This window comes from Sus scrofa, chromosome 15, assembly GCF_054392235.1.
Source record: "Sus scrofa isolate SSC_HxYL_T2T_F1_AM1 chromosome 15, Sscrofa_HxYL_maternal_Yorkshire_Landrace_v2.0, whole genome shotgun sequence".
Lineage (NCBI taxonomy): Eukaryota > Metazoa > Chordata > Mammalia > Artiodactyla > Suidae > Sus > Sus scrofa.
In genome coordinates, this window is record NC_139397.1 from 49,311,621 (window position 1) to 49,329,566 (window position 17,946).

The 17,946-nt window shown below is 37.6% G+C and overlaps 1 protein-coding gene across 2 annotated transcripts in view; it reads right to left on the reverse strand.

The window, feature by feature from the left end:
* CSMD1 (CUB and Sushi multiple domains 1) overlaps positions 1-17,946 on the reverse strand; it is a 1,878,204-nt gene that overhangs the window by 933,870 nt on the left and 926,388 nt on the right. For both annotated transcript variants that reach the window (XM_084999785.1, XM_021075826.2), the window contains exon 4: positions 2,516-2,710. In XM_084999785.1, coding sequence (XP_084855911.1) covers positions 2,516-2,710 — 195 coding nt within the window. The remainder of the gene's footprint in view (positions 1-2,515; positions 2,711-17,946) is intronic.

Below are 17,946 nucleotides of genomic sequence, written 5' to 3' on the forward strand. Positions count from 1 at the left end.
TATGCTAAATACAAAAGGACTTGGGTTTTTTTAAAGCAATTTAAAAAGGGGTTACAATGTTTTTTAAAAAGTGACTACAATTTGGACTTGAGTGTGAACTTGACAACTATGTAAGACATCTGGCTCTAAGGGAGATAAAAGGGAAAACTTGATAACAGGAAAGAACTAGGGGAAGGTTGGATTTAGGCATGGCATGGTGTGCTGGTAAGGAACTTTTTGGGAAGAAATCTTGCTTTGTAGTGTTTGAAGATTCCTGTGTAAATACTCCCACTAGGGAGGTGGGTGGGTGCCAAGCTAACATCATTGTGTGGGGGATGCAGTGCTTGGAAGAGACACACAAGTAGCTTTTGGGAAAGTCAGTGCAAGGTAGCCTGAGAACCCATCATGCCCTGGAGACAAAACGTCTGTGTTGGGGAACACTAACAGGTGAAAGTGGACAAGTGAGTTCAGGTGAGGGGATTGGCCATAAGGGCAGCATTCTGAGGAATGTGCACTTAATTCCTACTGAGTCACTGAAGCAGTCTGCCTGAGAGGGGAATGGTCATGATGATGGGTGTGTTGGAGAGTGATCAAGTAATAGAATGTAAGATAGAGGCTGAGATTCCAGACACGGAGCTCATTTGATGATGATAAGGTTGGGTGAGAAGAAAAAAAGTAACTGGAGTGGGAGAGGTGGCATGGGAATGGAGATTCTTAAAGGAGTTTGAAGAAAAGGGGGCACTCAGGGGAAGACAGAGAGATTAAATCCAGGCTTTGCATGGGGTGAATGGGAATATCAGAGACTCAGTGGTAGAAAGATGGGGAAAAGGATGTGCTGAGAATATCCAAGCATCAATATTCATAAACAGGATCATTTAGTTGAGCAGAATCAATGAAAAGACAAGGAGAGGGACCCAGAGAACTGGATTTTGAGGACACCATACTTCTAACAGCAGATGATGGAAAATAATGAATATCAATAAGGAAACAAAGAAGAGTGCTGTAATAGACTTGCAGAACAGGAAAGGAAATGAGCATTTCAGGAGGAAGAATGGGCATTTGGAATTTCTCTAGGACACAGCAATGATTTGAACACGTGGATTTGAACTCTGACAACTTCCCACTGGAAGACCTTGAACAAGTAATGCTTCCTATTTCCCATCTAACCCTTAGACCCCTTCCTCATCTATAAAATAATTCTTTCAAGAAATACCTACTGTGAAGATTAAACATGAAAAAGTAATGCCTGGCTCATAATAAGTGATCAACATGTACTAGATAGCAGTTGTGGTAATAAAGGCAGAAGTATTAGCGGCAGCAGTAACATGCCATTACTAATATAATTAGCATCAGGAAGACCTCGAAAGACTACATTTAACAGACCTATGAAAATAATAGAGAAGTACTCATTAAATAACATAGAACTAAAGTACAAAATACTAATTATTTATTAAATAAATTTTGATATGATGACATGAGCCAAGATTGAACTTGCCTGGTTACCCATGTCTGAATTATAAGTCAGGTATGGGTTCTTATAATAAACTATAGTGAAAAAGAATAAAAAATAATAATATAGAAATGTATATATATATTTGTATAACTGACTCACTTTGCTGTACATCTGAAACTAACACAATATTGTAAATCAACTATACTTCAATTTATAAAACAGTTAGACATGGGTTTGAGTCTTAACTCATCATATGCCATTTTGGGAACCTTTTAAAAATTAAAGTTGTGTCTATTTTTTATGATTTTTATTTTTTCCATTATAGTTGATTTACATCTTTATCTATTAAGTGAACATAAATATTATTTTAGAGGGGTTTGTGAGAATTCAGTGATATGGTTAATGTAAAGCATTTACCACATTTTCTGAATTATATTAATACCTCAATAAATGTAAGCTATGCTTTTATTTTTGAAACCATATGGTGAGTTTTTCTTAGGAAAGCCAAAAACCGGAGTCAAAGTGTGTTCTTTGCTGCAGTTACGGGATCAGGAAAACAATGTCACAGAAAAAGTTAAAAATCACAAGGCTTCAGGAAAAGTGATTCTGACCCTGGACCAAATTATGAAGAGAAACACTTGGGATAGTTCATTCTCTTGTGGCCACCTTATCTCAAAAGGCCAAGAGTGTTGAAAGGGTCTTTAAAAAGTATCATTTAATTATCAAAAGGTTTCTACCATTTTCAATGAGAAAAAGATCAAAAAGGAACCTTCAAATCAAGAAGGATATAAACAAGTATATTAAATCTTAGAATGCTATGCTGATGAGTGGTAAAAAAAAATGTAGAAGTCCACAGAATTAGAGAAATAAGATAAAGAAAAAATTGGATATTTAAGGAACATATCTAAATTTGTCATTGACTTTATAGGGGCCAGCCATAGGAATAGTTATCACTTGGAGGACAGGGGAGGACCCAGCAGGATGTGCCTTGCTTTGGTTAAGTGCCAACTTTTATGATTTCAGTCCCAAAGCCATTTGCCTAGTTCAGGTGTTTACCACAGATGCTCACTGAAGGACACATACCTCTGCAAAAGGGGGCTGGGAAGTCCCAGGATGCACCATTCCCAGGGCTGACGATGCAGGTTACGATGGCGTGACCCTCCAAGATGTAGCCAGGCAGACAGCTGTACCGGACCTTGTCTCCTATGTTGAATCTGGTTCCATGGAGAACACCTTTCAGGATTTCCCCAGGATTTCCACATGTGTGGCTGGGCAAAACTATTGGCAAAAGGGGAAAAAAGGAGAAAGACAGAAAAATTAAAAGAAGATTTTCTACAGAGATCAGTTTATATCACAACACAGGTACAATTTTTGCACTGCTGAAGTTGACAAACCTAGGATAAAAAAATCCTAAGTTTGCCTAAAAACTAAATAGAGAAACAGATTCAGGTTTTATAAAATCTGCAGTTTAATACCTTTGTAAAGAAATATTAAAAGCATATAAATGAGTGGATTTTGTCAAGAGGGAAAAATACAGTTTTGCTTAGATTTCATGTAATTAATGTTGTCTAGATTATTTTTCTAATTATGAGATTTTACAGCCCCATATAGTTAGCAATAAGAGAATACAGTAGGATATAGATATCTGAAAAATTGATAACAGAAATATAGCATGCATGAATATTCTTGCCATATTTTGCTAATTCCTCTAGGACCAGGACTGCCTGATGTACTAATAAATGTTCAATGTTTGATGGATAAACTGAATTAAAGAATAAACTAAAAGTCTCATATCCTAATCTATCAGACTTGAAAAAAATCGTACCCATATTTTATCCCAGGCCATATGTCTGATTCACAACAAAGTTTTAAGTATCAGATTTGACAAAGCAAGTACTGTATTCACTTGCATTTTAATAGCTTTAATTCTGGTCTTTCTTGGCTTTCTTACTTTCTAAGTTGATAAGATTCTCTGTCTAATTCAACTGCCTTGAAACCTAATGGCCATGATGCCATTTTATTCTTATAGTGTGTAATTTTAAATTTCATTGATTTACCATTAAGTTGAATAGACAGAGCTGATGGTCATTGGCTGGGGTCTCCATATTTCGGGTTTAAATGCAGCATATAATCAGTAAAGTAGCTATTACATAGTATTAAAATAAACCAAGGATCCTTCTATTTAAAAAAGAAGTTATTTACCAATCAAAAATTATTTCCAAATGAACAAAATTATTTTATTTCTGTATCCAATTTTTTTTTTTTTTTTGTCTTTTTGCTATTTCTTTGGGCCGCCCCCGCGGCATATGGAGGTTCCCAGGCTAGGGGTCGAATCGGAGCTGTAGCCACTGGCCTACGCCAGAGCCACAGCAACGCAGGATCCGAGCCGCGTCTGCAACCTACACCACAGCTCACGGCAACGCTGGATCGTTAACCCACTGAGCAAGGCCAGGGACCGAACCCGCAACCTCATGGTTCCTAGTCGGATTCGTTAACCACTGCACCACGACGGGAACTCCTGTATCCAATTTTTTTGCATGGGTGTGAGATACGTATGTTTATTGTAGAGCACAATTTATGTTTTCTTTGTTTGTAAATTGAGAAATAGATAGAACTTTCCCAGTGAATGGATAGGGAATTTCAGTGATTTCCAAAATTAATTGTATTATATTATTTAAATACATACAAACTAAGCTACATAAGAAACACTTAGAAAAATACTATAATTTAGATGTTTATTATTACTGATTTATTGTCGAAGTCACTATCCAGTCAAAATTTGCTCAGTTCTAATTTTTTTTTTTTTTTGCCTTATTAAGGCTGCACCCAAGGCACATGGAGGTTCCCAGGCTAGAGGTCTAATTGGAGCTGTAGTTGCCGGCCTATGCCAGAGCCATAGCAATGCCAGATCTGAGGTGCATCTGTGACCTACACCACAGCTCAAGGCAATGCCAGTTCATTAACCCACTGAGTGAGGCCAGGGAACCCACAATCTCATGGGTCATAGTCGGATTCATTTCTGCTGTGTCACTAAGGGAACTCCTGCTCAGTTCTAATTAAAAAATAATAATAATTTCTGAAAATACCCTACAAAAACCTGTTTGATAACATAATGTAAAAAACTCAGTATAATCTATAATGATCTTTTTGTCTTTTATAAAAAATAATTTACTTTTAATTCTGCATTCACTATACAACACAATAGTAAGTATATTTTTAAAATGTTTAAAAACATTTTTAACTGTTTGGAATTTAACTGCTTATGACTTTCTAAGGTAGAAAACTTTCAATTATATCTTAGAGGATCACTTTATTTTACAACCCAGGATGCCTGTCAGCCAGCGTGAGTTTGGGATCTTATAACCAGAGACAGGCATGACACATGGGATGAATTTCTATTATCAATGGAGAGAAAAAGAGGGATGGGGTTGGAAGGATAAATGGATACAAATGCTTTTGGTGTTTTTCCTCCTTTTCTGGAAGTATTTAAAATTAACAAATGCTTCCCTGTTTTTGTTTTGTTTTGTTTTAGTGTCTTTATTATTTTCATTAACTGTTGCTAATATTTCTTATTAGAAGGGACACTTTCTATAGAATATATCCAATTCTACTGCGGAATTGTCCCCAAAGACAAAAATTATCAGTGTAAATCTATCACCTATTTTAAAATCTGCTAAAGATGACCACAGGTTATTGCTTTCCTAATTTAAAGACCCAAGTTATCCATTCTGAAAACTGAATACAACCCACACAACTTTTCTATGCCTTTCTAAACTGAAAATAGCAATAAACCATTTTTTATAATTAGCTTTAGCATGGATGATATAACTAACTGCTTTACAGAAAGATCGTAACAAAAATACAATGAAATGCATTAAAACATGAAGTAGACCATAATACATCACTGCTGCATGAACATACTTCACACTATACTACCCACAATGTATTTCACACATTTAAAGAGAAGCAAAGGAGATGTGAGTGTGTAGAACTTGGCTGCACAATGACATTGACAGTCAATGCAGAGCTGTACTGATTTCCACATCTTTGCTAGAAAATATCATTCCTCTAAACAAGAGTCTTCCCAAGTAGTAGGCCTCTTGAAAAAAAAAAAATCCAGGTCTTAAAACTTAACAGAGTTAAAGATAATGTTTGAAAACAGAGACAACTAATAAAATTCAGGAAGAAAAATAAGTTTTGGCACTCTATCATGTTAAGAAAGCCACCTTTAATAAGAAATGATGCAGATGTTAAGAAAAGTGACTGTGTAGCCAAGACACGGAAACAAACTGAATGTCTATTAATAAATGAATGAATGAAGAAGATGTGATACATATATACAATGGAATACTACTCAGCCATAAAAAGAATAAATTAATGCCATTTTCAGCAACATGGATGGACCTAGAGATATAAGCAAAGTACATCAGAAAGAGAAAGACAAACACCATATGAAATCACTTTTAAGTGGAATCTAAAATATGGCACAAATGAATCTATTTACAGAACAGACTTGTGGTTGCCAAGGGGAAGGTGGGGGGAGTGGGATGGATAGGGCATTTTGGGTTATCAGATGAAAACTATTACATTTATAATAGATAAACAATGAAGTCCTACTGCATAGCACAGGGAACTACATCCAGTCTCTTGTTGTAGAACATGATGGAGGATGGTATGAAGAAAAGAATGTATATACATGTGTAACTAGGTCACTATCCTGTACAGCAGAAATTGGCACAGCATTGTAAATCAACTATACTTCAATAAAAATAAAATGAAACATTAAAAAATAAACTTAGTGACGGTCGAAAAAAGAAACAGCAGTAAATGGAAGGTACCCCTGCCTCCATCATTAACAACACGTCTCAAACTCCTTTCTCTAGTCTGGTTAGGGCTGGAGGATTCCATCTGTAAGAGCAATGGCCATGAGTGCCATCCAACCAACCAAGTCCCTGGACAGGGATGAGTGGCTCCAATTCTCAGATGCCCCTTCTCTGTAAACCGTTTCCTGGAAGTTCAGGGCAGAGTAATGGTCCCCTTTTTGTTCTTGCCTACAGATTTCATCTTTATCTTAACAACCTGACAATTCTATTAGAATATGAAAAAAACAGTCATGAAACACTATTTGCAAGACCTTGTTTCCAACTGACAATGGGATGGGATTGAAAGAACTGAATTCAAGTCTCTTCTTTTACCCTTATCAGTCACCCTTAGTTACTAAAAATGGGTCCTCATGAGGATTTATTACCCAGAATATAGTGTGAGGATTGAATGAGACAATGTGGGTCTCTAAATACCTTATAAGACCCCATCACTGGGTTGGCACTGTAACCAACCCACTGCCTCCACTTAAGGCCTCAACTTGGTCAGAGTGGGTGTAACATCTTTTTCATCTTTGTCAACACAGTATGGAGAATAATGTCTAGTCCTCAACAGGGACTTGCTAATATTTATTTGTTCAAGTAAATGATAAATATACATATGAATGCAAAGATCACTCATTCCTCTAGATCTATTTTACATACAATAACCAAGCTTTACATAGCTCATAGCTTGCTAGGAACAGGAAAGAATAAGTTAACTTTCCAAAAGCTAACTGGATAAAATTATATTTGGGAGACAATGAATCAGCTGCAAAATAGAAGTCACATTTTCTGTCACATGCGGCCAAAAACATAAATAGACATCAGAACCTTAAGATGAATTTAAGAATCTTAAAAGCAAAATAATCTAGCATATGGAAAAAAGCAGTTAAAAACTGACTTTTAAATTTAAAAGTCACTGGTTGATAGTGTAAAGTTACACATGTATGATTTAGAGAATAAGGGGTTTCATTTCACCCAGTCCTATTTTATTAAAAGATTATTAAAAATTTAATGTGACCAATGTCAACCAGCAAATATAAATAACTTAGGATGATGATTTAAAACATTTGCTCCTAGTTGCAAACAGCAAAATGTAAAAATGCACATGATATTATAAAAGCATCAGCCATGTCATTAAAACATTATCCAAATATCTTAAATTGTGAAAAACAGACAAAAATGATTATAGGTCTATGCAAAGATGTATGACTGAGTCAGGCCAAAAATATAAAGCTATGAAAATCCAGTGGCTGGGCAAAACTAACTTAAAATAAGTAAACTCAACCCCATTGTCATTTCTGCCAATTTCATCTGAATGAATTTTTAAACTAAGATAGTGAATGTCCCTTTGTGTTTCCCACAGCAATAAGAAAACATTAAGTACTTAGTAAATATTTATGGAATTGACTTGAACTCTACAGTTAGTTTTGCTTTAATCCTCCCTTGAAGTAATGTGCACTTGTTCCCACAGATGCTTGGAGAAAGGAATTCCTATCTGGGTGATGGGAATCGGGCACCCAGTGCAGACACTTGTTGATGTGAAAGAACATCTTGAAAAGAGCTCTGGGCACAGTTCTTTCCTCTCATGGCAGGTTTCCATCACATCCCAGGAAGCCAAGTTTGTACACCCAGGACTTGAAACCTGGGCTGTCATTCCAATTACACTCCCTGAAATTCCCTCCGTAGCACTTCTGATTTGGCAAATGCAAACAGTCACATTGCAGGAACTTAATTAGGCTATCACATCCAACCTTTGACCCAACTGTTTCCATCATTAAATGGATGCCATATCAACTCCCCTTCCAGAATAAAAGTGAAAACATGATACTAAAATAAAATACAGCATTAGTATTCATCACAAAATGGGACAAAAGCCTGGCATGCAGACATTCGAAATTCATCAGAGGAGCAATAGCATTTTTAACAGGATGCACACAATTAATGAAATTTCATTAGGTGCATTCATTCGGAAATCGGGTCCCTGAGGATATACGTCAGACTCTTTGTTTACACTTTGCCTTTCCAGTAGTCTCACTGCAGCTTAAGGAAATAAAACTTCAAATACCCACCTGACATACAACCCTTGAAATAAAAACCAATGATGTGTGATATGTAGTGTGTTTATCCACGGACTGTTTGCCCGGCAGTCTTTCCCACAACCTTTGGGAAGGATTAGAAAAATCTGATTATATTAATCTTCAGGAACACTTTAAATGTCAGCTTTTCAAATCTTGAAACCTGACATTGATTCTCTATACTAACTCTGAATCACGGCCAATGGGTGGGACGAGAAGATGCTGAGTGCGCAGGTGCAGGACAAGAGCAAGGAGGATGGATGCTCAGGCGCCACAATGACTTTGTGGGGTCCACTTCCAAAGTCTCTTTCCTCACATGATGAGCAAAGGTGAAAGGGAAACACCAGGTAAATACCATTACTCCTGAGCTGGACGAGAACTCAAAGAGGAAGTGAGTTTTAACTATACTTTACAGTGGAGAGCAGTAAAGTTTGGCCAAATTAGGATGGAAGATGAATTTTAAATGGAGGAAACAGTTAGGGCAGGTGTCTATAAAAAAGGACCCAGCACAGTGGGTTTTGGGAATCAGTATCAGACAGATTAGTGTTGCTACTCCAGAAACAGACCATAAAATGTTGCACAAACTACCTAAATAACGGCTTCTGTGTCTTGACAAGGGGAGTGAAAAATAAAGCCTACTGATGGGTGTGTTGTGGCACATATATGAGATAATGCAGATCTGACAGTTGGGGGGGGCATGTGGAACAGAATGAGTGCTCAATACATATTAGCAATTTATTTTCCCAGTTCTAAAGTACCATGTGAAACCTAGGGAAATCCTACAAATTTAACAGCATGCGCAGGTCCTAATGCATACCAATTTCAGAAACAACAAAACTAGAGAAAGTCTGTTAGAGACAATATTGCCATTAAAATGAGAATACAGGGAGTTCCTGTCATGGTTCAGTGGTAACAAACCTGACTAGCATCCAAGAGGACACAGGCTCAATCCCTGGCCTCACTCAGTGGGTTAGGGATCTGTCCTTGCCATGAGCTATGGTGTAGGTTACAGCCACAGCCTGGAGCCAGGATTGCTGTGGCTATGGCATAGGTAGGCTAGCAGCTACAGCTCCAATGTGACCCCCTGGCCAGGGAACTTCTGTGTGTCATAGGTGCAGTCCGAAAAAGACCAAAAAAAAAAAAAAAAAAAAGAGAGGGAGAGAAAATGCAGACATTAAAATGGGAAGCAAAGGGGAGAGACATCCCCTTTTCTCCAGCCATATTAATTCTATTTCATTATTTCTGCTCTATTATAATAATTAGTAACACATATATAGCATATGCTATGAGCTAGAAACTGTTTTAAATGTTTTATATATATTAACAGTACATATGAAGTAAGGACTATTATTATCCCCCTTTTGTAGAGGAAGAAACTGTGGCACAGAGAGGTTACATAACTTTCTCACAACCACAGAGCTGGTGAATATTGATGATAGGATTTTCATATGGTGACTCCTGAATTGCTGGGTTTTTTTTTGTCTTTTTTGCTATTTCTTGGGCCGCTCCCACGGCATATGGAGGTTCCCAGGCAAGGGGTCTAATCAGAGCTGTAGCCGCCGAACTACACCACAGCCACAGCAACACAGGATCCGAGCCGTGTCTGCAACCTACACCACAGCTCACGGCAACACCGGATCATTAACCCACTGACAAGGGCAGGGACCGACCCCGCAACCTCATGGTTCCTAGCCGGATTCATTAACCACTGCACCACAAGGACAACTCTCTGAACTGCTGTTCTTTAGCACTACAATGAAAATGTTATCAACTTCAAAATAAATAAAGATGATAAAACTCCATCACATCAGTAGTGTTCTCAATACAACTTTGTTTGATACAAGAAGAGGAATATAAGGATTAGGGAGAGTTATGTTTCCTCTTGTAAAACTGAGGGAAGGATTATTACACAGCTTTTTAAAAATATGTTTCAAGCTCTCAGGTAAATTTGCAGGATGGGAGAAAGGTGCAGGATGGATCAGGTAATGAAGTTAACACAAGTAAAAAAACCGGTTGGCAGATGGACTTGAAGTCCATAGGTTGGATTTTCAAAAGATTTTGAATGACAATTGTGAGACATTATGAGCCTATAAGAAGTGAGAACACAAAAATGTCTGTTGCAAAATTATTTTGATTGTGCAAAATGACTTTTGGGGCATGTAAAGCATGTGTGATCCCTGAGATGAGCTAATAGTCTGATACTTTAATTTCTCTGGATGATCTTTAATGGGCTTCTATCATTAAGTCAAAGGCAGACACTATCTTTACTTCTCTAGTCTGGGCCTAGGCGCAAGTGTCCATTTGCCATCCCAAACAACACAGGCATCAATCTAGATATAAATGACTGCAAATCTATGACTAAGGAATTAATGGAAAATCAAGACTTAATTACCGAGGAAGAAACAGCAACTCTAGGAAGAGTTTATGATGATGACTTAGCAAGAGAGGATGTATAAATGTGGCTGTGGTAGCCATGGATGCCATAAAGTAAGCTTATTTGGGAACATGAAAATGCCTTTGTTTTTCAACCTGTTCAAATCTCCAAGGTTGCACCCTAGAGTTAGCAGGAGAAGTGGTTAGGACCAGAAAAGCTGCTAAGTTTCCTTCGATTCAAACAGTAATTATGGAGGGAAGATAAAAAAAAAAAAGAAGTAGGAGCCCAGTGGTAAGCATTCTGGAATATCTGAAGTTAAGGAATAATCAATAAACAAAACAGAGAAAATGGTAAAAACCTTAAAATCAAGACCAAATTGACAGCCTGGGAATCAAGCTGAGAAGCAATCATGGAAAATGAATGGCTGGTAATATCAGTGGTTGAAAAGTAAGCATAAGTGATTGATGTACAAAAAAAAGCACAGCACCAAGAAACAACACCAGGTGAATTTTCAATTATAAAAGAATTATTGAAAAGAAAATTGCATGTATATTAATTTTCTCAGGGAAACTTACATGTATTCCAGCCTTATGTATAGACCCCAAGTGCTCTCATGAATGACTTATGAGCAGAGATACCATTTTTCTGATCATCTTTCTTCCTCTCAGAAGTGAACCTTACACTCGGCAAATGGATATTCACTTGATTACAAGTGTCTCAATGTTTATATCATGATAATGTAAAAGTATTTTTAAAATTTGAAAAGGACATTGAAACAAATATATCCACAGGCTCTCATAGATATCAGCTTAATGAGAGCAAAGAGGCCACTTGTGACCTACCCAGAATGACCTCTGTTCTCTTCCAAATGCTGCTCCTGTTTACTCTAAAACACAATATCCATATAACAAGGACAACACCATGCATTCCAAAGGTTAAATATTACATTGAATGCCCCTAGGCGTGGTTAACAAATTTAGTTAAAGTGATTCTAGAAAACAGTTCTAAAGTCTTTCTGAGTCACGGTTCTTTTATTAATTCAAAACTTTTAAAAAGTCTAACACTTCTTCTCAGGGCTAAATTGGAGTATCAGGGATTTGATTCACCTTCCTGCTTTAATGAAGTTTTTTTAATAAGTCAAAATCTATGTTAAGAAAATGACTGTTAAAGCACTGGACATCAGTCAGAGTTGGAACATGATGCTTGAGAGATGGGAATCAAATGAGAGTCCCTAAAATTTCTTAGCTTATTTTCTGGGAAGAGTTAGGGACACAAGCACAGGGAATGGAAACCCAGGTTGAGTCTTACAGTCTCCCTGAGTTGAGGAGACAGAGATGAGAGCCTCAGGAAGTTGTGGAAGCTAATGTTGAAAGGATGGAGAGAGGACTTCAGAGACCGGCAGAGGGATCCTCTTGAATATCAGGTAACTTCTTAGTAAGGCATGCATTTAAGGCAATGACCTGAGACTTGTGATAGAATTACTCAGGGACTATAGGCAATAGTGCCCAGAACACTTCCTGTGCTGAGAAGAATACCTGTTCCCAACAGTGAGAATAGGAACCTCCATCATTCACTGGACAGAAGTCAGAGTACTGAGAAGGTTCTAACCTCAGCAGTGGGGAAAAGTCACTCTAGAGTGCATGCTGCCTGCAACACATATAAGAAACCTTATAAGCAACAAAATCAGACTGAGGTCCCTTGCATGCAAAATCTGAGGGTATCTCACTACCTGGGTTATTCAATTGCAGGATCATGCTTGGCACAAACTTGAGAGTGAATACCTACTTAAAATTTCACCTGAGGTTCCTAATTTGACACACTCCTTTTCCAGTCTTTTGGCCAGCTAGATCTTGGCCCACCTGACTTATAAAAACTCAGTCAACCTTGTCATACTAAATAAAAAAAATATACACTGTCAAAAAAAAAGCAGTATCTGTAAGGATCAGTCTGTTCCAAGAAAGTTAACTTCATCCAAAAGAAAGCTCAAAAATATTTGGGGAAATATAAAAATATACAGCACCCTCCAAACTGAGATTTACAATGCCTTGTGTCCAATCAAGCATGCCAACAAGCAAGAAAATAAAATCCTTAATGAGGAAAAAGAAGAATTAAAAAACAGCCAGAAATGACACAGATGGTTGAATTAGTAGACAACAGCATTAAAATGGTTATAATTGTATTCCATGACTTGAGGAAGGTAAAAATCAAACATGTTAACTAGACATGTGGAGGAAAAAAGAAACTGTCAGATTGGATTAAAGAAATAAAACCAATGAGATAATCAACAAGGATCTACTGTATAGCACAGGAATTCTATTCAATACACTATAATAACCTATATGGGAAAACAATCTGAAAAAGAATAGATATATGAATATGTATAACCAAATCATTTTACTGTACACTCGAAACACAACATTGTAAATCTCTATACTCCAATATAAAATAAAAAATTATTAAAAAATAAAAGCAATAATGCACTTAGACAAAAACACACTTTAAAGACACAAATAGACAAAAGTAAAATGATGAGAAACAGTAATCCAAAAACATAGTTTTAACATTAACATTAATCAAAAGAACACAATTTATTATGTTAATTTCACAGGCAAATGATTTTAATGCAAAGGATATTTCCAGGGATAAAGAGGGCTATCTCATAATGTTAAAAGGATGAACATAAGGATCCTAAACATCTATGTGCCAAATAGCAAAGCTTCAAGATACATGAGGCAAACACTGATAGAGCTGTAGAGGTAAATGAATAAAACCAAATTATAGCTGGAGATTTCCACACTACTCTTTTAATAGAAAGAAAATCACTAAGGATATAAAATCCTTGGAAAAAAACCTCACTAATCAATTTCTAATCAATTAATGATTAAGGAGGAAATCATAAGGCATATTAGGAAATCTTTGAACTAGATGAAAATGTTAAAACAACATTTCAAATGTGAGTTTCCTTAAAAGCCATGCTTTTAGGGAAAGTTATAGCATACAGAGTTTATATTATAAAAGGAGAGAGATCTCAAATCACTTAAGACTCCATCATGAGTAACTGGAAAAGAAACTTGAATACGTAATTTTGAAGACAAAGTAGACATTATTCCTCAATAAAGCTGTTAAAAATAATATCAATATATTTCATGTCTCCTTTCCTCGAGAAACATATTCCAAGCTGTTATTAGTGATCGGAATGCAAAGGTGAAGATGGCATAGATCCTGCCCTAGAGATGGTTCATAGTCTGGGAGGTAGCATATGAGTAAGCAATTACAATACAGTGTCTTAAGAACTAGTGCAGAGGCCATGAAAAGACTATGAGAGTAAGAGTTGTGAAGCCCTGAACAAAGAAAGTGGCTTAAAGGGAGGAAAAAGTGTGTCTATATATTTTTATCTCTGTCTCTATCTCTAGTTCAAGCAGACTGCTGGAACAGACTCCAAGCAGGTAGAGCATGAAGCATGCAGACATGAAATGCTTTGGAAGGATGGGTTGTTTGAGAAAGCAACATGTGCTGGTAGTCGTCAGAGGCTGATGGGGTCTTAGGATTCTTAACTCTAAAATCCTTAACTCCAAACTCTATGATTCTTAAGCATAAGAAGAGCTCAGTCTGATTTAAATGCAGGGTCACATCTCTGAGTCTGCCCACACCTACAGAGGGAAGAAGAATCAGGAAATTTCATTCTCCAGATGATTCTGCCACCAAATGGCTGAGTCACAAGAAGCATTCCTTAACCTAGGCCTCAATCTTTTCTCCAGGGAAGTGAGCAAAGCTACAGCCTGGTTCCTTGGGCACTGGGCCCTTGAGCCAGGGCTTCAGGTGCAGGCATTTTACCTGGTGGGGCTGGTAGGATAGCGCCTGTGGGGGAGGGGAGGCAGGAAGGCTGGCCAGAGGAAGTCATGACAGAGGCCTCAGCCCATCTCCAGGGAGCTCTGGGTTCTTCCTGGGCTTGTCTCGGCTCGGAGAAGTCAGAGCCCTTCCAGCATCTCAGCCCAGTTATGAGGTGTGGCTGCTCTGCGTGTCATCTTAGACCCACAGCTCTCCCAGCCAGGATTCATTCCTAGAGATGGTCTTAAGTGAGTTTCCAGCTGCCAAACTCCAGCAAGGAAAGCTTTAACTCCTTTTTTGTTTGTATTTTTTACCTCCAGATGGGATCTGATACTAGACATATTTGATATTTAGTTCACTGAGGTATTTTTTTTTCTTTCTTCTTCTTCTTCTTCTTTTTTTTTTTTTTTTTTTTTTTTTTAATTTCCTGTGTTATACCTAAACCTTCAGGCTTACAGGAAAAGCTGTTGCCAGAACACTTTGTGTTCGAGTTATCATATCATGCGGCGATAACAAATGACAGTAGACAGGAAAGACAGTGGACTTTCTACTGATGCCAGGCTGGTCTTGGAGAGATGGGGGTGGGGCCAGAGGATGTGGGTGCCCATGCTGGGGGGGAGAGGGACAGTGGGCAAGGGGCTTGGCGCTAAGGATCTCAGGAGCAATAAGCAGCAGGAAGATTCTTATTTTTTCCAACTACATGAAGGACAAGTATCCTTGCAAGGGGAGCAGACAACAGGCGTATCAGCTGTGCATGATATGAGCAGATTAAATGTTCAAGGACACTATAATTTAAAACAGTGCAGCATTAGTGGTAATCAATGGAAAGTGCTACCAGCAGGTGGAAATCACTAGCTTGGAGCAATTGGACAAGCTCCCACCCCCGAAGTCCAAATGCTGAACTGAACAGGGAGGGAGGTGCAGCCCAGCCCAAGGTGAGCTGGAGCCTGAGGGAGCAGCTGCAGTCACTGTGCAGGCAGGAAACAAAGTCAAGAATATTCATGCCCTTAGTGGTGACTTAGGAAAAGAGCCAATTACCTTTGGGAAGAGGATGATAGTAGAAATTATTTTAAAGAGACAAACCAGTACTCAAAGCAATGACTAAAATCCAAAGATTCTATAAGTTGCATGAGAATACATGTGGTCTATAAAATCCAAAGACTAAATTACATCCACAAGGTAATTTTCAGACATTGTAAGAGACAGCTTTCCAGCATCCTGATCAGGCTCTGGGCATTGCTTTATTGATTTTTAAAAAAATATTAGAATACTTATGACTATATTCATGTATACACATGTGTCTTATAAAGTACATAGAAAAATATACATCTGAGTAATTCAAATAAAATATATTAGATCGCTGTACTCAAGAGTAGATACAATTTATAATAATGGAGAGCAAGCTTGTGGTTGCCAAGGGGAAGAGGAAGGGAGTGGGATGGACTGGGAGTTTGGGGTTAGCAGATGCAAACTATTGAATTTGGAGTGGATAAGCAATGAGATCCTGCTGTATAGCCCAGGGAAATATACCTAGCCACTCGTGATAGAATATGATGGAGGATAATGTGATAAAAAGTGCATTGTTGGGTCATTCTGTTGTGCAGCAGAAATTGAGAGAACATTGTTAAACCAACTATAATAAATAAAATTTTAAAAATAATAAAATAATGGTTCTATACTTTTATGTAGATATATCTTAGGTTTTACAGAGATTAAAATCACTTCCTTTAACTTTTACATATATTTGTATAGAAAATAATGAAAAGTTTAACAATTTATAAAAGTCATATGGCATTATCTTTTATTTCTAATTAATACTTTCTTGGCTGTCACTTGGTCTAACCTGATTTAATTTTTCTTCTATGCAAGCCTACACTTACTTTCTAAAAATAGTCTTAAATTAAAATTATGGACATAAACAGTTTCAGTTTACTGGGCATCAGTAAATTAGTAATATATGATTTTCATATTCATTTGAACTTAAAAGCTTTTCCATGATTGAATTCATATAAATAGCTCAAGCTTTATTAAAAAGAAAGTCGTGTGGAAAAGGTTAAGGCATGTTTCTTTGTCATGTACTATTGTGTGTATGTTTGTGTGTGTGTGTATGATATTTGTGTGTTTGTGTGTGTGTATAATATATATAAAAATAACTTAGGGACAAGTTTCTCTAATTTCTGAAGACCTACTGCTGATTCTAAATAATTCAATCATAACAACAAATTAGTATATAATATGAAAGTTATTTCTATTTCATTTAAAATGGTTTCTCTCTCTTCCTGTGTGTGTTTGTGTGTATACATTTAAAAAATAATTCTCAGGTTGGGAAGAAGATGAACTAACAATTATTAAACTCTACTCCCAAGGCACCTAACATCATTTCACTGAATTTACGCAGGACATGCAGAGCAGGTAAGGAAGATGAGGAAACATGGGCTAAAGTCCAAGAAGGAAGCTACTTCCAGTTCCACCATCTTCTCCGTCAGAGCCCAGGCTCTCTTTTCATTCCAGAACCTCCCTCATTGGTGTTCCTTGGCTCTGTGGGGTTACCAGCTGGAGGGACTTTTAGGAGCCAAATTAAATAGCCTTTTATCTGGAGACAACTGCATTTTGGGTGGACTTTAGGTCCCTGAACATCACCAGGAGGCCCTGCTGACATCAAAGCTTCCTGGTCATGGGAGAGTATGGCCATATCTGACCCCATGGTGTCCTCTGTCCTTTGGTCATTGGTTTACACTCCAGTCCATCACTAACACTCTCCAAATGCAGTCTAAACAGTGGCCCTCTGTACTGGGGAGCGGCCATAGGGAGGGAAAGTGAGAGACAGGTATAGACTGGCATGTTCTGAACACAAATTGGTCCTCTACCAAAAGCCCTTGGGAATGGTCCTATCTGTAGATTTAGAATAATCTTGGAGGTGCAGGAAACAGTCTGGAAAAATATATATCAATATACTATTACCGACTAAAGCCTAAGTTTATGTTCTTAGTGTTTACCAAATGTCCTCCTTCTGTTTCCAGATTCCATTCAGGATACCACATTATGATTATATGTTTCTTTAGGCATCTCTTGGCCATGAAAGTTTCTTAAATGTCTGGTGTTTTTAAAATCTTGGTGGGTCTAAGGTAGACTAGTCAGGTATTTGGCATTGTCCCTCAGTTGAAATTTTTTGACTCTTTTTCATGAAAGACAAGGTTATGGGTTACTGGAGGGAAGACCACAGAAGTAACGTGCCCTTCTGAGCATATCACAACATGAAGGATTCAGCTCTACTGAGGCTGACCTTGGTCAGTGGCTGAGACTGTGTTTGTTAGGTCTCTCCACTGGATGGTCTTCTTTCTATCCTGCACACGTTGGAAGGAGGGCATTGTG